Genomic DNA, 27,919 nt, shown 5'->3' with positions numbered 1-27,919 from the left:
CTAAGAGACCAGGCATCCCCCTCCCCTATGCTTCCCAAATAAGTCTTATCAAAATTTTGATGCAGCTATTTTGTTCAAAATAGACAAAAGGGAAAATAACTGCCTCCGGGGTTGACACGGCCACAGAAGGGGTGGTCGCATAAACTTCGAAGGGGGCTCATTTTATTACAAAGCAGAGGTTCTAGTGCCCATTCTAAGATTCAAAATTGACCGGAGGGCAACCAGCCTTCTTCACTCCATTTTCCCCAAAATACATCCGATAAAAATTTTGAGATAACCGTTTTGTTAAAAATAGTCCTAAGGTCAAATATCTATGTTTCCGGGTTTGTCAACCTCCTCCCACAAGCTCGCTGGACAAAGATTGTAAGTTTATGCAAGCTGCCCGTTAACATATAAGGTTTTTATGGAAGGGGTGGTCGTTTAAACTTTTGGGGAGGCTCATTGGACTGGAAATCGTAAGTTTTAGTTCTGTTTTTAAGAGCCCAAAGTGATTAGAGGGCAACAAGCCCCCCTGCCTTTTTCTTCAAGTACATATTACAGAATGCCATTTGAGATAGTCGTTTTGTTCAAAATAGTTCGAAGGTCTAAATAATACGTCTTCGGGGTTTACACACCTCCCCCAGTCTTCGCGGCAAGGGCTATAAATTATACAATTTGTCCATTGCTAACATACACGGATTTTTACTGGAAAACACGGTATGATGATCCTGGGTCACCAAAAAGGCTAAAAATATTAGGGTAAAACTTTTCGAAAATGTTGAGGGGCATCTGAAACAAAATCAAAGTACACTATATACAGGATGGTTGTCCAAAGGACACAGCAACAATATTTAAGGAACGGTTAAAGGTGTTAAGTCGAAACTTTAAAGGCAGGTTAAGAGGGATGCTGAAAAAGGAACGAAGGACCCCCTCTTCCTCTTGCCTTTTTAGATACTCCCTTTAACACTCACAGAGATCTCAAAAAGCTATTTTATTCGAAATAGTCATAACGTTTAATAGCTATGCCTCTGGGGATGCCATGTCCCAATAGCCCAGGGGCAAGGAATGTAATTTATATATTTTGTCCATTTTTGCATGCACGATTTATCTAGGAAAGGGGGACTGTTCGATCCTGGGGTTGTCTAAAAAGGCTAATGGTATTGAGGCAAAGTTTCGGGAAATGTTGAGGAGTGTGTTGAGCTAAATCGATTTTGAAACTTTTATGTTGAAAAAAACAAACAAACAAAAAAACAATCTTGATTTTGAAATGGGGAATATTAAAAGACCAGCAAAAATAATTTACTCAAAATGACCAGAAATTACTATTAAAGAATAAATGAAACCCAAAACTAACTTAAATTAAACTATCAAACATAGCAAACAATTATATGACAGGTACTAATATAAATAAATAAATAAATCTTAAAACCGGTAAAACTTAAACTCAGGTTCAGGCTGAATAATCAGGTTGAACATTCAGCTTGAATATTCCAGTCAAACTTAAAACAAACAAAACCACTAAAAACTATAAAAATTTAAAGCAAAAAAAACGTCATTTACTAAAAAATAACTATATTACAAATGTGAAAATAAAATTTTGTACTCATAACATTAAAAATAAAAGTAAAAATTACAGTCTTGAACTGCTGAGCTCTCACCAATTAATATCATAATATGTGAAATATTCAGTTTAATTTTAATAATCCTTTCCAAGGACTGTTTAACCGTTTTCAATAAACGCAAATGACGCATTTCAATAAAACGATATTTACGTTCTCATTTTTTTTTATGTGTATTGTTTATTTTGTTTTATCTAGTGTACTGTGTGTCTGGTTTATCTGGTATTTCTAGTGTACTGTCACTGTGCTGTTAGGCCCCCAACAAGTTAGGCTTCTTCTGGGGCCAACAGTCGTTGGCAGCTCTTGTTAAAAAAATTTTTTTTATTAAAAAAATGAAATAAAATAAAAGTTTGGTCAAAATATTAACCACTTCTACTTTCCTAAGGCTAGGTAAAGGTCTAGGTAAAGGTCCTAAGGCTAAGGCCTAGGTAAACTCACCGCGTCCTGTTCTTCTTGAACGTGCCTGAATTCTTCTTCTTCAACAGGTTCACTATTCGCTGAAAAAACTGCATCACTCAACTTATATCTATTCGCCACAGGATGACCGTATTTCTGGGGGTATGGTGGTGTCGAAGAGGAATGGCACGCCAAAGAAGATGCACCGAAATACCTAAAATCATGTTTGGAACTAATTTCAAGCTAATAAGAAACGGAAATAGCCAGGATCTTACCAAGGGGAGTGGCAAGAGCTATGATTCCCCCCTTTTTATATAGAGAGGCAATCGCTACAGAAAATTTTAATCCTAAGAGTTTTTTTTTTACACTTTACCTAAAAAATATTTAAGCTTCGGAGGGACGAAGACAGCTTCCCCTGTAGCTTTGGTATACAACTACTACTAATAACTCACAGCAGCACCAAGAAACTTCATGCCAAAATAGCTACACACACCCCTCCTCCATCCCAATCTATTAAAACCTCTCTCTTTATAACCTCCCAGGAAATTCCCATGTACCCCTAAATCCTTCTTTATGACATCCTCCCACCCCAACCGCGGACGACCTGCTTTCGTTTAACCCTAGACGGTTGGCCTAAAAGGACAATCTTTGGCAATCCGTCATCTTTCATCCGCAGAACATACTCTAGCCATATCAACCGTTCTCTCGTTATAGCCCTAGAAACCGGGATTGAACCGCACTTTTCGAACAACCTACTGTTTCAAATACGGTCAGTCAGCCGGGCATCCAGAACAATCCGTAGGCAATTTCTCTGGAAAACATTTAGCAAATCTTCATTCGCTTATCGAAGCGCCCATACTTCAGAACCATTTTTGACCACTACCATCACTGTATCTTCCAATATTCTAATCTTGGTTTGCAAACTTATCTTCCTGTTCTTCCAAAAAAATTTTAACTGTGAAAAAACACCCCTGAGCCTAGGTTCGTCGGAAGATCTTTTCTAAAAACTGCACTGTTCTTCCCTATCACTATTTCTAAAGCATTTCTCAGTCTAAAAAGAATCATATTACTAATTAACTGCTACCAACATAGACTAGGCTAATGCGTACGCAGTTACCACACTCACTCTTTTCACCTTTTTAATACAGTGGTTAAATTAGGGTTTTCCTAAAATCGCTAAGTATTTCCCCTTTTTCAAAAACCATATTCATAAACTTCAGTACCTTATTTCTAACCTCAGAGTCACCAAATATAAGAAAATCCTTTACCACAGTATCCGCAACTGGAGCCTTATTATTTTTTAATCCTTTCAATACTGTCGCTAATAATTCCTCGGAAAACAAATCTTCCTTCACATCCACGTTATCACGATTTTTTTAATTTTCTTCTATATCTTTTCCTGCAACTCTATCTCGGTTTAGCACATTCTCAAAATCTTCTGCCCATCTCTCTGTAACTCTTTCCTTATCACTAATTGCGGCCCTATTCAGTATATTGAATGTGTGGCCCAACTTCAGTATACAGAACCACAATAGCTATAGATGACCATAACAAGCAGGAAAGAGGAAGCACTATTAAAAATCCACCCCTTAAACCCCAATTCTGGAATAAGTAACCAATATACTAAATATATATATATATATATATATATTATATATATATATATAGAACACCCATTTATAGTTCCTTGAATGAGTTATAGAAATCGACACGTCAGATCCAACCAACATGATCGTAAAAGAAATTCTTGGCATCAAGACTTCAATACATTTTTCACAAGCGGAAACCAGAAAAAAAGAAGATATTTTATATCTTAACTTTTAATAAATTGAACTACGCTAGGTTGGATACCCCATCGCCATTTTTTTCAAAGTATAAGAAGGTATTCTATAAAATGCAAAAAATGGTGTTTTCAGCCCCGGTTCAAAAAAGAAGATAAAATGCCGGGTAATGTATTCAAGAAGTCCTGGTAATGCATTTTACCCGACACCATAAGGCAAAGTCCATTGAGGAGAAAATCTTTTGGTTTGTTTAAAACTTCAAATTTACCTCACATAGAAACTATCCTTATTGAATATAAGTGAAGTTGAGAAACTCATAAAATCTACAAAAAACATGTCACTTATTTCAAAACATGAAAATTGCAAGATACCGTCGTAAACTGCATTCTTGACAAGGTCTCAGTAGATTCCCTACTACCAAAAAGCCGATAATTAAAAATATATTTTACTCTTCACCCATGTGTACAAATTGGAGGGAAAGGATTAATTGCTATTTTATATTAATATTTTATATGTAGAATACCCTTTCTGCTATTTTCAATAGAAAGCAAAACAAAACAAGTTGCCCCCCCTAGATACTTTTTTGTATCTTTGTTAAAACAAACTGAAAAAATCACTTCCCCTTCCCCTAAACTTTTGTGAATTGGCGCCCCCATTCTCAGACCCTAATGAATTAAAGAGTGAGTGCAACAGATCGGAACTATTTCCAACCTATCCAAGCTCACTGGAGTTGTAATCTTGGAAGGATTTCTACTCTCAAAAAAAAAAAAAAAAAAAAAAAAAAAAATCAATGTCATTTCATTTCTGGAATCACGTTATCCATAAAATGACGAACTTGTTCGGTTATTTACTTGAATCAGAACTGACTAGGTGATTTTTCTTTGAGACTTCAGAAAGAAGGAAAAGGGAAAACTCAAATTTATAAATTTATCTCCCGTGGGGATTATCATTTCTAAGAATAGAGCAAAGTTGCAAGAGAAAATTCTCCACTCTATTAAAAAGCTTCATTTACTTTTCAAACATTTTCTCGAAGTAGAATAAATGCAATTAACTAAAATAGATAAAGAGTGATTCAAAAAACAAATTTTAGACTCATAAACGTGAAGATTATTTTCACAATTATGAATATTTATTTCTAGATAGTTTAGTCTTTCAATGTTATACTATTGTGTCAGCTAATGGTGAATGTAGATTTCCTAATAAAAATACTCAAAAGTTCCTTTTAGAAGATTTTTTTTAAATGTTAGTTTCCTAGTTCTTTGGTAAAATTAGATAAGAAAAAGTTTGACTCTTTAAACTTTTTAAAACAGTAAAAAACTTTAGCGTAAAGAGCGGGGCGTTCAGGAGGGAAAAGCCGCTTCCATATACGGAGTAATTTCTGTTCGTTTTAAGTTTTAATGTCGCTCTTTACTTTCAGTTAAAAAAAACTTAAGGAGGCCTAGTTGCCCTCCAATTTTTTTGGTTACTTAAAAAGGCAACTAGAACTTTTAATTTTTTACGAACATTTTTATTAGTAAAAAATATACAACTTACGAATTAACTTACGTAACAAACTTTTATATTCTTATATGTCTCCCCCTTGTCAACACCTCACTCTTTACCCTAAAGCTTAAATTGTGTCGCAATTCCTTAAGAATAACCCTTGAATCACAAATGCTGTAGAATAAATAGTTGAAATTACTAAAAATACTAGCGTAAAGAGCGGGGTATTAGGAGGAAATGAACTCTATATGCGTAAACAATTTCTGTTCGTTTTAAGTTTTAATGCTGCTTCTTACTTTCAGTTGAAAAAACTTTTTCATATTTATTTTGCCATTGTTTTTTTAAACAATGATAAAAAGCTGCACCCCCTGCGTGGAAATTCTCTTCCACCATGGAGAGATCCCCCACGTAACCCCTCCCTTCAAAACCTCCTCCCCCCAACCAAAAAAATCTCCCTGAAAACATCTGTACACTTCCAATAACCATTACTATATGTAAACACTGCTCAAAGTTTGTGACCTGCAGCCCCTCCCACGGGGACTGTGGGGGAGTAAGTCGTCTCCAAAGATATAGTTATTAGGTTTTTCGACCATGCCGAATAAAATGGCTAATTAAAAGTTTGATCCGGCGACTTATGGGAAAAACATGAGCGTGGGAGGGGGCCTAGGGGCCCTCCAATTTTTTGTCACTTAAAATGAGCACTATAACTTTTAATTTGTGTTAGGATGAGTCTTCTTGCGACATTCTAGGACCCCTGGGTCGATACGATCACCCCTCGAAAAAAAATAACTACAAACAAACAAATAAACACGCATCCGTGATCTATCTTTTGGCAAAAAATACAAAATTCCTCATTTTTGTATATAGGAGCTTGAAACTTCTACAATAGGGTTCTCTGATACTCTGAATCTGATGGTGTCATTATCGTTAAGATTCCATGACTTTTAAGGGGTGTTTCCCCTTATTTTCTAAAATAACGTAAATTTTCCCAGGTTCCTAACTTTTGATGAGTAAGACTAAACTTGATCAAACTTATATATTTAAAATCAGCATTAAAATGCGATTCTTTTGATGTAACTATTGGTATCAAAATTCCGCTTTTTAGAGTTTCAGTTACTATTGAGTCGGGTCGCTCCTTACTACAGTTCGTTACCACGAACTGTTTGATAGACTTTAAATCTATTGGTTTGGATCTATAACGTAGGTTCGTGAGCCAACCACATTATTCTTTAAATTTGGTTCTTTGATAAAGTGGGCTTTACATTTTATTGGATTAGGTCTGTAGAGCATGTTCGTGAGCCAACTACATTATCTTATGCTAAATTCGGTTCTTTGATAAAGTGGGCTTTAATTTACTAGTTTGGTTCTGTACCGTATGTTCGCGGCGCAACCACATTATTCTTTGGAAAATATTGTTCTTTGATAAATTAGGTTTTAAGTTTGTTGGTTTGGATCTGTAACGCATTTTCATGACCCAGCCCCATTATACTTTAGTAAATTTGGTTCTTTGATAAAATGGGCTTTAAATTTATTAGTTTCTCTGTAACGTATGTTCGTGAGCAAACCACATTATTCTTTGGCAAATTTGGTTCTTTGATAAAATAGGTTTTAAGTTTATTGGTTGAAATCTGTACCGTATATTCGTGACCCAACCACAGTATTCTTTGGTAAATTTGGTTCTTTGATCAAATGGGCTTGAAATTTTTATGTTTGGATCTGTAACGTAGGTTCGTGACCCAACCATATTATTTCCAATTAAATTTTCTTGAGGTCCAAAAATCCTTGTGGAAGATATGTTGAAGACAAAATTTAAGTAAGCCCCCTCTCCTTCCACATACTGTGCGTAGGATTACAGCCGGAAGTCTGGCCAAGCTTCATACGTCCACAAAGTTTTAGCAAACTCGATTTGAGAAATAAAAATTCAAGAAAAAACAAAGGAAATTAAAACTCTGAATTTCAAAATACATTTTTTTCGAAATTGTTTCAAGGAAATCTAGAAGAAAATGCACCTGCAAGATACATATTTCGGGAATTATTTCTTAGAAATCTAGAAGAGAAACTGAGCTTTGGCTTCAGGTTTTATCAGAGATTAAATAAAAAAAACAACTGATTTTTTAGCTGAAAGTAAGGAGCGACATTAAAACTTAAAACGAACAGAAATTACTCCGTATATGAAATGGGTTGTCCCCTCCGCAATCCCTCGCTCTTTACGCTAAAGCTTTTAATTGTTTTAAAAAGTAGAATTGTGGCAAAGAGTCAAACTTTAGCGTAAAGAGCGAGGGATTGCGGAGGGGACAACCCATTTCATATACGGAGTAATTTCTGTACGTTTTAAGTTTTAATGTCGCTCCTTACTTTCAGCTAAAAAAATCAGTTTTTTTTTTTATTTAATTTCTGAACGTTTTTGAATTAATGCATGTTTGGTTTTGGCTCTCCGCACATAAATTATTAAAATGAAATTTGTATATTAATTCTTTTTTGGCTAAATGGCTTTCTCTTAGTTTTGATCAGACGATTTTGAGAAATAAGGGGTGGAGAAGGAGGCCTAGTTGCCCTCCAATTTTTCTGTTACTTAAAAAGGCTACTAGAACTTTTAATTTTTAACGAACGTTTTTATTAGTAAAAAATATACGTAACTTAAGAATTAACTTACGTAACAAACTTTCATAACCTTAAATTTTTATTATGTATACGACGGGGTTTGTACCCTTGTTAATACCTCGCTCTTTACACTAAATCTTAACTTTTCTCCCAATTCTTTAAGAATGACCCCTGAATCAGAAAGGCCGTAGAATAAATAGTTGAAATTACTAAAAATACTTTAGCATAAAGAGCAAGTTATTTATCTTCTCCTAAATACCTCACTCTTTATGCTAAAGTATTTTTAGAACCCCTCATATGCCTAATAATCTCTCTTCGTTTTAAGTTTCAATGCTACTTCTTTCTTTCATTTGAAATAAAGTTTTCATATTTATTTTTGAATATTTTATTATAGTAATGCTAGAGAATCCTGCGCCCTTTTCATTGAATTTTTCATCCCCCATGACAGATTCCTCCAAGGAAAGATCCTCCAACATAGCCCCCTCTCCTCAGCCCCACCCCCAAACAAAATAAAATCCCCCTGAAAACGTCTGTACACTTCCCAATAACCATTACTATATGTAAACACTGGTCAAAGTTTGTAACTTGCAGCCCCTCCCCCAGGGAATTGTGGGGGAGTAAGACATCCCCAAAGACATAGTTAGTATGGTTTTCGACTATGCTGAACAAAATGGCTATCTCAAAATTTTGATCCGTTGACTTTGAGAAAAAAATGAGCGTGGGAGGGGGCCTAGATGCCCTCAAATTTTTTTGGTCACTTAAAAAGGGGACTAGAACTTTTCATTTCCGTTAGAATGAGCCCTCTTGCGACATTCTACGACCACTTGGTCGATACGATGACCCCTGGGGAAAAAAAAACAAACAAACAAAAAAACAAATAGACAACGCACCCGTGATTTGTCTTCTGGCAAAAAATACAAAATTCCACATTTTTGTAGATAGGAGCTTGAAACTTCTACAGTATGTCATAAGAATTTTCCTAAATAAGGCAAATTTTCTCAGGCTCGTAACTTTTTATGGGTATGACTAAACTTGATGAAACTTATATATTTGAAACCAGCATTAAAATGTGATTCTTTTGATGTAGTTATTGATATCAAAATTCAATTTTTTAGAGTTTTGGTTACTATTGAGCCGGGTCGCTCCTTACTCAGAGATGATATTCTGTTTTATCAGAGATAATTTATCAGGTTTTATCAGGTTTTATCAGAGATAATTCCATGTTCTACACGAGCCTGCCACTACACAATCTCTGAGAAGCTTACTTTAGGAGTTATGATAGTTTCAGTTTGTCCCTTTTTCTATTATTTAATAAACCGGCAAAAATTTGCTAGAAGATTACTACATTTGGAAAATTCAGAAGAACTTTTCTATTTCGTTTTATGATACCTACATCGAAAAAAAAACAACATAACACCGTTAGCGCTTCATTTATTATCTAAAGACTGTTGATCAGTACTGTATTAACAATTCGCTATATTAATCAGCCAAAGAAAATACACACGATTTTAGATAACAAAGGAAAAGGAGGACTCTGATGAAAGTTTTTCGTAAAAAAATATATACTTCAATTAAAAAGATATACTTCAATTAATTTTACTGAAGACTTGCGACATCTAGAAATAGAGAAAGTCTGCAAACCAAGATTAGAATATTGGAAGCTACAGTGATGACAGTGGTCAAATATGGCTCTGAAGCATGGGCGCTCCGAAAAGCGGGTGAAAAGTTACTAGAAGTTTTCCAGAGAAATTTCCTACGTATTGTTCTGGGTACCCGGCTAACTGACAATATTTCAAACAGTAGGTTGTACGAAAAATGTGGTTCAATCCCGCCTTCTAGGGCTATAATGAAAGAAAGGTTGAGACGGCCAGACCACGTTCTGCGGATGAAGGATGACAGATTGCCTGAGAATGTCCTGTTTGGCCATCCGTCTGTGGGTAAACGGAAAGCAGGTCGTCCTCGTCTGGTATGGGAGGATGTCATAAAAAAGATTTAAAGGAAATGGGAACTTCCTGGGAAAGCGTAAAGAGGGAAGCCTTGAATAGATTGGATTGGAGGAGGAGCGTGCGTAGCTGTGTTGGCCTCAGGCGGCTTGGTGCTGCAGTGAGTTATTATTAGTAGTAGTAAAATTCCCCTGTTTTTGATAATTTCATTTACTTTTCAAAATGCATCCCCAAGAATCTTTTTTTTCCGAATAACTGGTGAGGGAAGGTGAAGATCAACTAAAAAAAAAGAAGAAAAAAAAAAAGCCAGTAAGTATATTTTGCCATCTGCTCCCAGTATCCAGTATTATCGAACACTGATTCAACAAAATAGACAAAATCATATCAATTATAAAATAATAAAATAAAAATAAGAAATAAGCAGAAGCCTAAAAAAAAAAAGATTTATAAAACCACCTAGTAAAATTTTAAATATTCTAGGTTTCCAGTTGGTTAAGAACTTATGAATATAACAATACGAACTTTAAGTGAACGTTATATGAACGTTAAGTGAACGAACATAAGGATGGTACGTCAAAATTATCATAATGAAAAAGGGTGACCCTGACGAAAATTTTTCTTTAGAAATAGGAAAAGGTAAACTTCAATTAATCGTCCTTTCGACTTGTCATTTCCAAATATAGCGCAAGAATCAGGCAGAAATACTCCCCGTTTTTGACAATTTTCTTTACTTTTCACAATTCTTTTCTTCAACATCCCCCAGGAATCTATTTTCAGATAATTGACGAGGAAAGGTAAAGACTGATTAAAAAACAAGAAAGTAAGTATTTTCGACATTTTACTATAAGTGTACAGTAAGTAATCAGTGAACTTTGGTAAAAAAAACAAGCTTGCTCGGAATGAAAGCGTAATAATCGTATAAAATTGTTTATAAAATACGATATAATAGACAAATACCCATATATATATATATATATATATATATATATATATATATATATATATATATATATATATATATATATATATATATATATATATATATATATATATATATATATATATATATATATATATATATATATATATATATATATATATATATATATATATATATATATATATATATATATATATATATATATATATATATATATATATATATATATATATATATATATATATATATATATATATATATATATATATATATATATATATATATATATATATATATATATATATATATATATGCTTATTCTAAATACATAATATTTATTAGTTCTATGATAGCACATACAAATAAAAATGATTGACAATTATACTTATATTAGAAAAAAGTCATAACGATAGGATGTCTGTGTTCGCCCCCAAATGTATGGGTGCATGAACGAAATTCCGTTGTAGCACATATTAGATACTTTTTTTGCGTGTGAAATACGACGAGAAAAAAAACAACAAAAACAACTATGTAGCCGATTTCGAAGCCGGGCCCCGACACTCGGCATGTGGTAGACTTGAATATGTTGATTCTCGTTGTAGGTAGCAACCTCCAAATGAATCAGCTTTGTTTGCTACTCTTTACTCGGGAAAACAGGGGGCTCCCCAGGGGACGCATAGGACGTTGAAGGGTTTTGTCTTCAAACAGCATAATTTTTTGCTTTTCACTCCATTTGTTTTACATTCTGAAACTCGCTTTCTCGCGATTGCTTGTTAATTCTTGATGTCGCTTATCTTTAAACCGCATATTTCCTTGTTCTTTGCTGTGACATATCTTTTAGCCGAATATTTCTTTGTTCGTCACCTTTGTTTTTTAGGAGTTTTAATTCTTGCTGCCGCTTATCTTCGAACCGTATGATTCTTTGTTTTTCACTTTTGTTTTGAGTAGTTTAATTCTTGCTGCAGCTTATCTTCGAACCATGTTTCTTTGTTCTTCACTTTTGTTTTGATTAGTTTTGATTCTTGCTGCCGGTTATCTTCGAACCGTGTGTTTATTTTTTCTTCACTTTTGTTTTGAGTAGTTTTAATTCTTACTGCCGCTTATCTTCGAACCGTATGTTTCTTTGTTCTTCATTTTGTTTTGAGTAGTTTTAATTGCTGCTGCCACTTATATTTGAACCGTATATTTCTTTGTTCTTTACTTTTGTTTTGAGTAGTTTTAATTCCTATTGCCGCTTATCTTCGAACCGTATGTTTCTTTGTCCTTCACTTTTGTTTTGAGTAGTTTTAATTCTTGCTGCCGCTGATCTTCGAACAATATGTTTCTTTGTTCTTTATTTTGTTTTGAGTGGTTTTAATTCTTGCTGCCGTTTATCTTCGAACCATATGTTTCTTTGTTCTTTATTTTGTTTTGAGTGGTTTTAATTCTTGCTGCCGTTTATCTTCGAACCGAATGTTTCTTTGTTCTTCACTTCCATTTTTGACTCGTTCTAATTGTTCCCGATGGAACTATTCAGCTATATATATTTGTTCTTCATTTTCGGTTATCATTGCTTTAGGCATTTTCAAAAACCCTTTACGTTAACTGCTCAGATTGGTTTTGTCACGTTTGATGCTCTATGTTGTTTAGTTGTCCTCTGGGGATTATGAAACGAATTAAAACACCTTTTTGTCGATAGACAAATTACACTTGGTAGTTTATACTTTGTTAAGTTCCTTTTATATTGTCGCATGCGTCATATCAAAAAACGATACTTTATATATATATATATATATATATATATATATATATATATATATATATATATATATATATATATATATATATATATGTATATATAAAAGCAGATATTCGTAAAAGATTCACATTAAAAGAATAAAAACATCCTTTGCGAGGGGAAGGGAGGATTGAAATACAAAAAAGGCCATCATTTGAGATTTTCGTAGGAGGCCCATAGGATGAATCTCAAAGTAGGGCTCCTATAGCCCCCCCCTCCCATGTGTCCAAGTATGCATAAAAGTGTTTTTTCATAATTGTACTATCTACTGTACTTACCAAGACTATTATGGCCTTTGCAGAAAGAAAAGAAAGCAAAAAGAGAGTCCTTAAGACTTTCTTTTGTCTGCAATAATTTATTAGTAGTGTCATTTTTAGTTATGTTTATATTATGGATAAAAATAAAACCTACCTACCTACCTATCCACCTTGATTTACTATGGTTTTGGAGCATCGAAATGCTCAAAATGTTTCGTATGGTTATATACAGACTATAGTATTTATCTTGTATTTGCATGGTAAGAAATAAAACCTACCTACCTACCTATCCACCTTGATTTGCTATGGTTTTGGAGCATCGAAATGCTCAAAATGTTTCGTATGGTTATATACAGACTATAGTATTTATCTTGTATTTGCATGGTAAAAAAGGAAAAGCGAAAAAAGAGTAAAAGAAAAAGAAACAAAAATCAAATGTACATTCATCATGCGTATGTTTTTATTATATCACAATCCCGAACAGTAGATTTAGTACACCTATGTTTAATGTGCTGGAATAATCATTACAATATCACAAAATATGCTTGTTTCCGAGTGTCCTTTCCCAGCTGTTCCCTTTATTTCTATCGATTTAACCTGGGGATAGATATTGCACTTGAGAAATTGATGATTGAACAGAATTGCTTCAAGACGAAAAATATCACAATTGTTCTTGAACCAAAGAATATCGGATCGAGAAAAGAACATTTTCATGGGGACTAAATTTTATTGGAGCATTACAATTTTAAAGCTCGGGTAATGATTATAAAGCTTTGTAGATACATGAATGTTGAGAACCAATTTATAATATCCAAAATTTTAACAGAAATAACAGATTATAGTATCTGAAAGAGTCAAGATCATAATTTATTTAGCTACATTATAAAAAAATAAAACTATAAAAAGTGACCAAGGTGATGATGAAAAGATTCGGTTTTGAGTAGCCTACTCTAAATGCATCTAATGTTGAACAGGCATACGCACTGAAATTGATTTAGGGGGAGGGGCATGTTTGAGAATGAAATTCACAACAAAGTCATTTTGAATGACTTCGTTGAGTTGACTTAATGATTTATTAAGAAAAGCTGTGTTTTGTTGTTCGAAGAAACGAAAATAGAAACACAGCCCCAAGATTTATTAGAACTTATAAATAACTATCAATATTATCAATTTATATCAATAAATAACTATAGCTCTAACTATTTATATCAATAAATAACTATTGATATAACTATATCAATTAAACAAAAACAAAAACAAGTTTTTTCAAATGAAAGTAAGGAGCGACATTAAAACTTAAAACGAACAGAAATTACTCCGTATATGAAAGGGGCTTTTCCTCCTCAATACCCCGCTTTTTACGCTAAAGTTTGACTCTTTCTCTTAACTCTACTTTTTAAAACAGTAAAAAACTTTAGCGTAAAGAGCGGGGCATTGAGGAGGAAAAGCCCCTAAACACGCATCCGTTATTTGTCTTCTGGCAAAAAATGCGAAATTCCACATTTTTGTAGATAGGTGTTTGAAACTTCTACATTAGGGTTCTCTGATATGCTGAATCTGATAGTGTGATTTTCGTTAAGATCGTATGACTTTTAGGGGTTGTTTCCCCCTATTTTCTAAAATAAGGCAAATTTTCTCAGGCTCGTAACTTTTGATGGGTATAACTGATCTTGATGAAATGTATATATTTAAAATCAGCATTAAAATGCGATTCTTTTGATGTAACTATTGCTATCCATTTTTTAGAGTTTCGGTTACTATTGAGCCGGGTCGCTCCTTACTACAGTTCGTTACCACGAACTGTTTGATAACAATTTATATCAATAATATTATAGTTATTATCAATAAATAACTATTAATAAAAAAATGAAACCCAAAACAAACAGAAATTAAAGAAACAATCATAGGAACCATAAAGATAACAGGTACTAAAGTAAACCAATAGATAAATCTTAAAAAAGTAAAAACTACACTGAATATTCAAATTACACCTAATATAATCAATAATAAATATAAACAGGAATTTGGCTACAATCATTTTCCCCTGCCCTAGTCGTAAAGTCTAAAGCCTATTGCGTCACTTGCGCTTTACTGAAAACAAGTTATACTGCAAATATTTTCCTTTATATCTACAATACTGAAAAAATAAAAATAAAAAAAATTACAATAAAATATATTTTGGAATTGCTGAATTTTCCCGAAATTAATATCATTATATACTAAATATAAATTTTGCTCTAATTAGTTCTTCCCAATCATCTTGATTCAAGTGATTTATTTTTTATTAGTCGTCGATGTCTTGAAAAACAAAAGCAACCTGTTCAAGACAAATATAGTTTTCAATAAAACGTAAATGGCACATTAAACTTTAGCCTTTTTTAGTTAGAGGAGGGAGAAGAAGACATAAGAAAATTTCCAGTTTATAGTATTTTTTGTTCGTTTTAAGATTTATTTATTCATTCATATAAGTACCTTTTATCTCTATGGTCGCTATGATTGTTTATTTAATTTCTGCTCGTTTTCGTTCTGACAGTTTATTTAATTTCTGCTTTGCAGTTAGGGGAAGGAGAAGAGGACATTAGAAAAATCCAAGTTTATAGTATTTTTTGTTCATTTTACGATTTATTTATTCATTCATAATAGTATCTATTATCCCTATGGTTGCTATTATTGTTTATTTAATTTCTGCTCGTTTTCGGGTTTCATTTGTTCTTTAATCTTAATTCGTGGCCGTTTTGAATTTTTGATTATCATAGGAATTTATTTCTGATGGTCTTGTGTTTAAAGTGGGCTTTTCATTTCCAATCGGACAAGCCCCTTCCAAAGTTTCTACGTCAACGCATTCCCAAGAAGAAGAATAAAAAAAACAGCAACAACAAAACAATAATGCACGGAGCCCACTTTGTTCTTTGCTTAGGTAGCGCTGTTGCGCTGCCTATGATAAGGAGAAGTGCTTTTCTTTGCCTTTAAAAATGTACAACTCAGCGAGAGCTTGACCATCCAAAATAAGATAGTTCATTTTTATTCTTCATAGTTTTGACCCAGATACCCCATAATTTAAAATAAATGTTTTTTTTTCTAACATCATATTCAAATTATTATTCCAACATCATATTCAAAGATTCGCCTAAACTAAAAACTTCTCTTTGAGAATAATTCTGCTGATTCCTTTTTCTGCGTTTAGTAACAAAATTTACAATTATATTGGTACGGTGCCACACAATTCGATAATTGCTTTATTGAATAGTTTTGTCACTCTATTGGTTTCTCTTTATCGAGCACAAATCTCCCAATTCTCTTGTTTGAAATACGTTTCAGCTTGGAAATTATATTTTCATACTTGAAATTAACGCCTTGTATTTTATTGCTCAGTCATTCAAAATCGTTTCAAAGATACATAGATATCAAAGACGTTTGCTTAGCCCATTACTATTGCTATATTGACCCATTACTATTGCTATATTGACCCATTGCTATTGCTATGATTATTAGCCCATTGCTATTGCTTAGTCCAGCTTATGGTGTAAGCAATAGAAGTATTTGACGTATTGGCGATAGAGAGGGCGACAGAATATCTCTCGCTAGGACTGTTATGAGCAAAGTGCCATTCAGCGGTGCCCGTGCTTTGAAACAATTTGTACCTGTTTTAAAACCAAAATGTGCCACAAAAGATTCTTTGTCGCATTCTACGTCAGTTTTCATTTCATAAATAATAACATTAAAATAAATGAGAGACAATCAACCTATTTTTCGCTCATATCTTCACCTTCTCTCAGACACCGATTTGAAGCGTTTTTTTCTCATACGAAGATCATTTTGAAATTCGCAATATTTTTGTATCTTGTTCTTGTCCGCCGAAAATTTCTTTTCTTTAGCTTACTTTCCTAAGAGATGACTGGAATGGTTTGGAAACTACGAATAAGTAAAAGTTGATCAGGCAAATATAGCCAAAATGTACCCAAAAATTTGCATTACACATTAAAATGCCCGAATGTATCGCATTGTATCAGAGCCTGTAAATTACACCAAAAATAGTACAATTATACAACTTTGTTAACGCTCGTCCCATTATAAAGAGTACCAGGGACCAGAGCTTCGCTGTGTAAAAATAAAAACAGTTTTATTTTATCTCCTTTACAAAACAACTTTAATTTCATTTTATATTATTCGCTGTAGAAGGTAAACCCATTAGGGTAGCCTAAGTAATTTTTATGCCGCAATGCCTTGCATTTAATATGAAGCAATTAAGAACACAAGACTCACTTTACAGCTATCAAACCAGAATATATTTCTCTAAAATCTCAAAATCAATTGGCATATCAACAAAGAAAATTACATTTTAAAGCCCCCCTTACTTATGCTCAAGGCTTTCAACCTTCATGGATCTCTGAATTCAGTTAGCAGACAATGACAAATATTAAGGGGACTGGAAGGATGAAACGATTTTTCACCAATCATTACCTATCTAGATCGTTTTTCACACCGGAAAATGGCAGTATCCCATTTTTCAGAAAAAATTCTAGGGCAGATTTCAAGAATATATATATATATATATATATATATATATATATATATATATATATATATATATATATATATATATATATATATATATATATATATATATATATATATACAAGAATAAATGATTTTATTGCTTGTTTAATAAGATAAATACTCGAGAAAGGCTGGGAAGTTTCGGTAATAAAACAAAGACGAAAAAAAAACAACAGAAAAACAAGACACCCGGAGCTAAGTTCATTAATTTCAACAATGCAATAGAGGTCGTTGCCCTCTTTTTGTGTAAGTGACGATCTTTTAAGTCCAAATGTCCAAACTCATTGTCTTATCTCAACTCTGAGGAGTGATTTCTAATGGCGAAGTTCTTAATTCTAGTTTGTCTTTTCTTTCATCTAGATTTATGTCCCAACCAACTTTCAAATGACAAATGACACTTGCAAATACAAGAGACAAGTGATTCTGAAGAAAAATGGTTCCAGAGATGAGCAATTGAAAGCCGAACCTAATGAAACAAATACGAAGGAAGATAAATCAGAGATAATACAATCAGATTGCAAAACAATTCTTAGTTCTTCTTATTCATCAGACGCAAATAGAGACACAAAATCTGGATTTTCACAGTAGGATATAAACATAGAAAATTGGGGTTGTTGGTGAGGAAATAGTTTCTAACACAGAGCTCATTGTCTCTTATTGCAATGAATTGCAATAAGAGACAATGAACAACTGAAAACAGAACTTAATGAAGTGTATACGAAAGGAGGAACCAATAGATTTTTTTTAATAAGAATCCAAAACAATTCTTCCTTGTGTCACAGGAGCAGCACTTCAACTTTGTTCTTTTTTGCTTTTCCTTATTTTAGTACGCCACGGATTTCATTATATAGTGAGGCAGTAGTAAGAGTTTAACCTCACTGGGCTTTAAAAAAAGGTGTGACATCAGGCCGGATTGAATCATATGAAATAACACTTTAAAAATCTGTGCATAATGCTTGACTGAGACGAAAACGGTTTTTTACTGCTTGTCGTTGAGCTAGGGCTTATTAGCTGAGGCAGAGTTTTATATCACACGTCAAAGAAAGCTATCTCAATTTATTTCACGAGGCTTTCGGTTCTTCAAGCCATGTTTCTGCTTTCAAGTTAATCTATCTAGAAGTAGACCATTTCTACCGTTCTAGCAGGTATCGGTTTCAAATTGAAGTTACTACTGCTACTAGTAACTAACTGCAGCACCAAGCTGCCCGAGGCCAACACAGCTACGCACGCTCCTCCTCCAACCTAATCTATTCAAGGCCTCCCTCTTTACACCCTCCCAGGAAGTTCCCATTTCCCTTAAATCTTTATTTTACTAATACTAATAGTATCCAAGACGTGACAGTTGCTGAGGATTTTTAGGCTGGCATAACAATTAAGCTTGGTAGACTAAACCTCCACTACAACTGAACTTAACTTAAAGTTAAAGTTAACTCCACTGAACTTAAAGACCTTTCCCCTAGGGCTGTAGGGGAAAGGGGAGGGTCATGTTATATCCAAAGGCACTGTAATTCGGCCTTTCTACTATTATGAGCAAAATGTTATATCAAAATTTTGATAGGACGATTTTGGGAAAGTGGCGGAGGAGGGGGGCCTAGTTGCCCTCCTATCTTTTTAGTCACTTAACTTTTAATTTACTTTCAAATGAGCCTTCTTACGATATCCTAGGACCACTGGGTCAATACGATGAATCCTAAAAAAAAAAAAAAAAAAAAAAAAAAAAAAAAAAAAAAAAAAAAAAAAAAAAAAAACCTTTTCTGGCAAAAAATACAAAATTTCACATTTTTGCAGATAGGAGCTTGAGACCTCTACAGTAGTATTTTCTGGGCTCATAGACTTTTCAAACAGTTCGTGGTAACGAACTGTAGTAAGGAGCGACCCGGCTCAATAGTAACCAAAACTCTAAAAAATTGAATTTTGATATCAATAGCTACATCAAAAGAATCGCATTTTAATGCTGATTTTAAATATATAAGGTTCATCAAGTTTAGTCTTACCCATCAAAAGTTACTGAGAAAAATTTGCCTTATTTAAGAAAATAGAAAAACACCCCCTAAAAGTCCTAGGATCTTAACGAAAATGACACCATTAGATGATGCTTATCAGAGAACCCTACTGTTGAAGTTTCAAGCTCCTATCTACAAAAATGTGGAATTTTGTATTTTTTGCCAGAAGACAAAAAACGGGTGCGTGTTTATTTATTATTTTTTTTTCTTTTTCCCAGGGGACATCGTATCGACCAAGTGGTCCTAGAATGTCGCAAGAGGGCTCATTCTAACGGAAATGAAAAGTTCTAGTGCCCTTTTTAAGTGACCAAAAAAATTGAAGGGCATCTAGGCCCCCTCCCACGCTCATTTTTTTCCCATAGTCAACGGATCAAAATTTTGAGATAGCCATTTTGTTCAGCATAGTCGAAAACCATAATAACTGTGTCTTTGGGGATGACTTACTCCCCCACAATCCCTGGGGGAGGGGCTGCATGTTACAAACTTTGACCAGTGTTTACATATAGTAATGGTTATTGGGAAGTGTACAGACGTTTTCAGGGGGATTTTATTTTGTTTGGGGGTGGGGCTGAGGAGAGGGGGCTATGTTGGAGGATCTTTCCTTGGAGGAATCTGTAATGGGGGAAGAAAAATTCAATGAAAAGGGCGCAGGATTTTCTAGCATTACTATAAGAAAACAATGAAAAATAAACATGAAAACTTTTTTCAAATGAAAGGAAGGAGTAGCATTGAAACTTAAAACGAACAGATATTATTACGAATATGAGGGGTTCTAATAATACTTTAGCATAAAGAGCGAGGTATTTAGGAGGAGATAAATACGTCGCTCTTTATGCTAAAGTATTTTTAGTAATTTCAACTATTTATTCTACGGCCTTTCTGATTCAGGGGTCATTCTTAAAGAATTGGGACAAAACTTACGATTTAGTGTAAAGAGCGAGGTATTAACGAGGGTACAAACCCAATCGTATACATAATAAAAATATAAGGTTATGAAAGTATGTTACGTAAATTGATTCTTAAGTTACGTATATTTTTTACTAATAAAAACGTTCGTAAAAATTAAAAGTTCAAGTTGCCTTTTTAAGTTACCGAAAAACTGGAGGACAACTAGGCCTCCTTCTCAACCCCTTATTTCTCAAAATCGTCTGATCAAAACTAAGAGAAAGCCATTTAGCCAAAAAAAAATTAATATACAAATTTCATTTTAATAATTTATATGCGGAGAGCCAAAACCAAACATGCATTAATTCAAAAACGTTCAGAAATTAAATAAAAAAAACCAATTTTTTTTAGCTGAAAGTAAGGAGCGACATTAAAACTTAAAACGAACAGAAATTACTCCGTATATGAAATGGGTTGTCCCCTCCGCAATCCCTCGCTCTTTACGCTAAAGTTTGACTCTTTGCCACAATTCTACTTTTTAAAACAATTAAAAGTTTTAGCGTAAAGAGCGAGGGATTGCGGAGGGGACAACCCATTTCATATACGGAGTAATTTCTGTTCGTTTTAAGTTTTAATGTCGCTCCTTACTTTTAGCTAAAAAAATAGTTTTTTTTTATTTAATAATATAATGGGTAAGACTAAACTTAATGAAACTTATGTTTTGAAATCAGTATAATAAGCCAATTCCTTTGATATATTTATTGGTAACAAAATTAATTTTTTAGAGTTTCGGTTACTTTTGAGTCGGGTCACTCCTTACTTACAGTTCGTACTGTTTGAAACAGTTCTACGGTAAGCTTTTTTCTTTCTTCATTTTGAATGAACAAGACTCCTCTCTCTGGCAACACCTAAGTTTGTCCCAACTTGCATAGCAGATGGCCAGGGGATGATTTTGTGAGTCTACTTATAATTATCTGTTGCAGAGACAATTTTATATCAATAAATTATTAAAATTAATAATGTGAGTCTGCTAACAAATATATATATATATAAATATATATATATATATATATATATATATATATATATATATATATATATATATATATATATATATATATATATATATATATATATATATATATATATATATATATATATATATATATATATATATATATATATATATATATATATATATGAAAATAAGTTGTTTGTGTATCGACTGACATCATGTTTGTCGACTGACGTCATTATAAGGATTGAGCATTATGCCGTCATGAAGTTGTTTGTCGACTGACGTCATGTTTGTTATGACGTCACAAACGTTGGAAGATTAAAGATTTTACCTTCGTCACATGCTGGCAGTCCCCGTCATATGCATGAATATGCTCAAGATGCTATTGCGTATGTTCGTCTCTATGGTCGTCCAGATTTATTTATTACATTTACATGTAATCAATCTTGGGACGAGATACGGCAGCTTTTACTTCAAGGACAATCGGCAGTTCATAGACATGACATTACGGCCCGGGTCTTCCAGCAAAAGTTGAAATCACTCATAAACTACATAGTAAAACTTAAAGTCTTTGGGTCAGTGCGATGCTGGATGTACTCAGTGGAATGGCAAAAACGAGGATTGCCACACGCACATATTTTAATCTGGCTACATGATAAAATTACTTCTAATGAAATAGACGATGTGATTTCCGTTGAAATTCCTGATGAAAATGTCGATAAGGGCTTATATGATATTGTTGTAAAAAATATGATACATGGACCTTGCGGTGCACTGAATGAAAAATCACCATGCATGGCCAAAGGAAGGTGCACAAAGCAATATCCTCGACTTTTAGTACCCAACACAATTACTGGCAATGATGGTTACCCACAATATAGACGAAGTTCTACTGAAGATGGCAGTAAAACAGCAATAATAAAGAAGCATAACGGTACCACCATAGAAGTAGATAATCAGTGGGTTGTTCCATATTCACCTTTATTGTCAAAAACATTTAATGCCGTAAAAGCAATCAAATACATATGACAAAACGCCACCAAAGGCAGTGAATGGCAGTTTTTGGCTTGCAGTCCGAAATCAGTGATATCGATGAAATCGTACAATATCAGAAATACATTAGCAGTAATGAAGCTGTTTGGCGAATTCTTTCATTTCCGATACATGAACGAAGTCCAGCTGTTGTTCACTTAGCGGTACATTTACAGAACAGACAACGTGTTTATTTTTTGGAATCCAACGTGCGAGAAAGAGCCCTGAATCCACCGGATACAACGTTAACTGCTTTCTTTTCGTTATGTCAAAATGATTCTTTTGCAAAAAAAACTGCTGTATACTGAAGTGCCTTCGTATTACACGTGGAATGCTAAAAATAACGTATTTGAACGTTGAAAACAGGGTAATTCAGTCGACGGCCAACCTACCATCTTCAAAGATACCGCGATAGGAAGACTCTACACCATTCACCCCAATCGACATGAATGCTTCTTTCTCCACCAGCTTTTGGTAAATGTACCCGGCCCGACGTCCTTTGAGTATTTGAGAACTGTAAACGATATTATGCATGACACGTACCGTGGTGCATGCCAAGCTCTGAATTTATTGGAGAATGACCAACACTGGGATAACTGCATCAATGACGCTTGCGAAACGTCAACTCCAAGTCAAATTCGTGCATTGTTTGGAATCATACTAACAACTTGCTCTCCTTCAGCTCCTACAGAGTTACGGGAAAAATATAAATCGAAAATGGCCGAGGATATACTTCATCGAAAACGGCTAGTGACGTCTGATATGACTTTTGATTTTACATCAGAAATTTATAACTACGCTTCACTAATTATTGAAGATTTGTGCGTATGTATGGCAAACAAACCTCTTCAGGGTTTGGGAATGCCTTCACCTAATCGTAACGCTGCTGTTTCAACATGTGTAGAATTGGATCGAGAACAAAGTTACAGCACGAGTGATCTATTGACGTATGTACAAAATAACATTTCTAAGTTAACGTCTGAGCAAAAGGACATTTATGATAAGATAATGCATTGTGTCGATAACAACGTTGGAGAAATCTTCTTTTTTGATGCGCCAGGAGGTACTGGTAAAACATTTGTGATAAAATTGATTCTGGCATCAATTCGATCAACAATGACATAGCGTTGGCAATTGCGTCGTCCGGAATAGCCGCAACGTTGCTGCCTGGTGGAAGAACTGCTCATTCCACTTTGAAATTGCCTCTGAATTTTCATTCTACAGAAACTCCCACAAGCAATATTTCCAAATCATCTGGGATGGGTAAAGTATTGCAGCAATGCAAACTTATTATTTGGGACGAGTGCAAAATGGCACACAAAAAATCGCTCAAGGCTCTGGATCAATCATTGAGAGATTTGCGAGGAAATTCAAAGCCCTTTGGCAGCACATTAATATTGCTTGCGGGAGATTTAAGGCAAACATTACCTATAATACCTAGATGAACCCCTGCAGACGAAATAAATGCTTGCCTGAAAAATTCTAATTTATGGGCACACGTAGAGACATTAAAATTAACTACAAATATGCGTGTCCGATTGCAAAACGATGACTCTGGTCAAACATTTTCAGATCAATTGCTGGCAATTGGAAACGGAAAGCTCCCAGTAGACTCAATTTCAGGACGTATACAACTGCCTGCTGAAATTCTGTAATTTAGTGACGTCCAAAAATGAATTGGTTTAAAAAGTATTTCCGAAAATTCTAACCAATTATAAAAATCATAAATGGCTAAGTGAACGAGCGATTCTGGCAGCCAAGAATAAAGACGTCCACGAAATCAAAAATATTGTTTTGACCAAGATTCGAGACTAGGCAGTCCTTTACAAGTCAGTCGACACAGTTCTGGAACCAAATGAGGCGGTTAATTATCCATCTGCATTTTTAAATTCCCTGGATCTCCCAGGGTTTCCACCACACGTGCTACAACTAAAAATAGGCGTACCAATAATATTGTTACGAAATATCAACCCACCAAAGCTTTGAAATGGCACGCGACTTGCCGTAAGAAATACAATGGAAAACGTAATAGAGGCAACAATCTTGACAGGGCCTTTCGAGGGTGAGGCTGTTCTTATTCCTCGCATTTCCATGATTCCAACGGATCTGCCTTTTCAATTTAAAAGATTGCAATTCCCAATTCGATTAGCATTTGCAATCACCATCAACAAAGCTCAAGGGCAATCATTAGAAAAATGCGGTATAGATCTTAATACAGATTGTTTTTCCCATGGACAATTGTACGTTGCATGTTCGAGGGTCGGTAAACCAGAAAATATATTTATATGCACTGACATTGGGACAGCGAAGGATGTTGTATATTCGCAAGTTTTACATAGTTAATTTGTATTGTATATGGATATCTATCTATCTATATCTATATATATATATAAATAAGTTGTCTGTCTGTCTGTCGAGTGACGTCATGTTTGTGTGTCGACTGACGTCATGTTTGTCGACTGACGTCATTATAAGGATTGAGCTGTATGTCGTCATGAAAATGTTTGTCGACTGACGTCATGTTTGTCAACTGATGAAATTACAGACGGAGACACCGGGACACAAATGACGACCGGGACACTTTTTAAGTGACCAAAAAAATTGGAGGGCATCTAGGTCCCCTCCCACGCTCATTTTTTTCCCAAAGTCAACGGATCAAAATTTTGAGATAGCCATTTTGTTCAGCATAGTCGAAAACCATAATAACTATGTATTTGGGGATGATTTACTCCCCCACAATCCCTGGGGGAGGGCCTGCAAGTTGCAAACTTTGACCAGTGTTTACATATAGTAATGGTGATTGGGAAGTGTACAGACGTTTTCAGGGGGATTTTATTTTGTTTGGGGGTGGGGCTGAGGAGAGGGGGCTTTGTTGGAGGATCTTTCCTTGGAGGAATCTGTCATGGGGGAAGAAAAATTCAATAAAAAGGGCGAGGGCTTCGGTACCATTACTATAAGAAAACAATGAAAAATAAACATGAAAACGTTTTTTCAAATGATTAAATAAAAAAAACAAGTTTTTTTTAACTGAAAGTAAGGAGCGACATTAAAACTTAAAACGCACAGAAATTACTTCGTATATGAAAGAGGCTGCTTCCTCATCAACGCCCCGCTCTTTACGCTAAAGTTTGACTCTTTCTCTCAATTCTTCTTTTTAAAACAGTAAAAAACTTTAGCGTAAAGAGCGAGGTATTTAGGAGGAGATAAATACCTTGCTCTTTATGCTAAAGTATTTTTAGTAATTTCAACTATTTATTCTACGGCCTTTTTGATTCAGGGGTCATTCTTAAAGAATTGGGACAAAACTTACGATTTAGTGTAAAGAGCGAGGTATTAACGAGGGTAAAAACCCCCTCGTATACATAATAAAAATATAAGGTTATGAAAGTTTGTTACGTAAGTTAATTCTTAAGTTACGCATATTTTTTACTAATAAAAACGTTCGTTAAAAATTAAAAGTTCTAGTTGCCTTTTTAAGTAACCGAAAAATTGGAGGGCATCTAGACCTCCTTCTCCACCCCTTATTTCTCAAAATCGTCTGATCAAAACTAAGAGAAAGCCATTTGGCCAAAAAAAGAATTAATATACAAATTTCATTTTAATAATTTATGTGTGGAGAGCCAAAACTAAACATGCATTAATTCAAAAACGTTCAGAAATTAAATAAAAAAAAACTAATTTTTTTATCTGAAAGTAAGGAGCGACATTAAAACTTAAAACGAACAGAAATTACTCCGTATATGAAATGAGTTGTCCCCTCCGCAATCCCTCGCTCTTTACGCTAAAGTTTGACTCTTTGCCACAATTCTACTTTTTAAAACAATTACAAGCTTTAGCGTAAAGAGCGAGGGATTGCGGAGGGGACAACTCATTTCATATACGGAGTAATTTCTGTTCGTTTTAAGTTTTAATGTCGCTCCTTACTTTCAGCTAAAAAACTTATTTTTTTTTTATTTAATCTAATTAAAGCGGCGAAAAAAAGTGCAATGATAGAGTTGCAATTAGCCTCAGATATGGGATTAAAATCCCGTAATCCTGAAATAAAAACTTTGGCTATTATAACATACTGTTTATAAAAATGTGCGATATTTTCTGAAAACAGTCAAAACTAAAAATGCTGTCGTAAAAAAGATATTTAGAGTAGCTAAAACTTTTATACCTTCCTGACTTCATGTCAGACTTATCTGACTTATCTTTAGGTTTGTTCTTTTATATATTTCTTATTTTGGATGGAAGAAACAAAGAAGAATTGATTGTGAAAAGAAAAGAAGCTTTTTTCATATTCTTGTCCTCGCTTTATTTTGTTTTCCCAATAAATCCATTGGTGTTACAGAAAAAAAGAGCCAGAGGTTTTTTCTGAAACAAGAATCGATATGAATTTTTTCTTTCTTCATCAGATTTAATTAACATCATAATTACATATATTAGTTCATCAAAGAAAGAAAAAAAGAAGGTATACAATTATCCTTCAGAGAGGCAAATTCACTTGGAGAAAACAGAAAATTCACTTGGGGAAAATAGAAAATTCACTTGGGGAAAAGCTTGTGACTCAAAAGCTCTCCGATAGTTTGATTGATTTTAGATTTCAAACAATAAAATCAAGAAGGCCTTAAGAGGAGGGGTTAGTCGAACCTTGAGAAATTTCATTTTCGGGTCATTCTAGATTTTTTGTTTATCACAGAACGTTCATGCAAATGTACTGGAGGGGGGAGGGGTAAGTAGAAATCCTGAAATATCATTTCGTTTAGTATCAAACGTTGTTATTGGATTATGTACATACTGTATTACAGTTAGATTTTTACTGTAAATGATTTGGACTACAGCGCCATTGCTCTTTATTAGACAAACAAAAAAAGTTTTTTAAAATGAAAGTAAGTAGCGACATTAAAACTTAAAAGGAACAAAAATTACTCCGTATATGAAAGGGGTTTTTCCTCCTTAACGCCCCACTCTTTACGCTAAAGTTTGGCTCTTTCTCTTAACTCTACATTTCAAAACAGTAAAAAACTTTAGCGTAAAGACCGGGGCGTTGAGGAGGAAAAGCCCCTTTCATATATGGAGTAATTTTTGTTCGTTTTAAGTTTTAATGTCGCTCCTTACTTTCATTTTAAAAAAATTGTTTTTTTTGTCTAATTTCTGAACATTTTTAAATTAATACATTTTTTTATATTGGCTCTCCACGCATAAATATTTAAAACGAAATTTGCATATTAATTTTTTTGGGGCTAAATGGCTTTTTCATAGTTTTAATCGGAAGATTTTGAAAAAAAGGAGCGAGAGAGGAGGCCTAGTTGCCCTCCAATTATTTGATTACTTAAAAAGGCAACTATAACTTTTAATTTTTTACGAACGTTTTCATAAGTAAAAAATATACGTAACTTACGAATTAACTTACGTAGCGAACTTCTATATTCGTATGCTTTTATTGCGTATATGAGGGGGATCACCCCTCGTCGATACCTCGCTCTTTACACTAAAGCTTAAATTTTGTCCCAATTCCTTAAGAATGACCCCTGAATCACGAAGGCCGTAGAATAAATAGTTGAAATTACTAAAAATACTTTAGCGTAAAGAGCGAGGTATTACGAGGAGTTAAACCCCTCATATGCGTTAATGCGCATATGTCATAATGCGTTAAACCCCTCTTTT

General features: G+C 34.0%; 1 protein-coding gene across 4 annotated transcripts in view; it reads right to left on the bottom strand.

Annotated features, from left to right (window-relative positions):
• Nucleotides 1-27,919, bottom strand: part of LOC136043983 (coiled-coil domain-containing protein 50-like) — a 200,203-nt gene that overhangs the window by 28,186 nt on the left and 144,098 nt on the right. For all 4 annotated transcript variants that reach the window (XM_065729091.1, XM_065729085.1, XM_065729079.1 and 1 more), the window contains one exon: nt 2,037-2,208. In XM_065729091.1, coding sequence (XP_065585163.1) covers nt 2,037-2,208 — 172 coding nt within the window. The remainder of the gene's footprint in view (nt 1-2,036; nt 2,209-27,919) is intronic.

The sequence above is a fragment of the Artemia franciscana genome, chromosome 1 (genome assembly GCF_032884065.1).
Source record: "Artemia franciscana chromosome 1, ASM3288406v1, whole genome shotgun sequence".
Taxonomy (NCBI): Eukaryota; Metazoa; Arthropoda; class Branchiopoda; order Anostraca; family Artemiidae; genus Artemia; species Artemia franciscana.
This window is presented reverse-complemented; position numbering and strand designations above follow the sequence as displayed.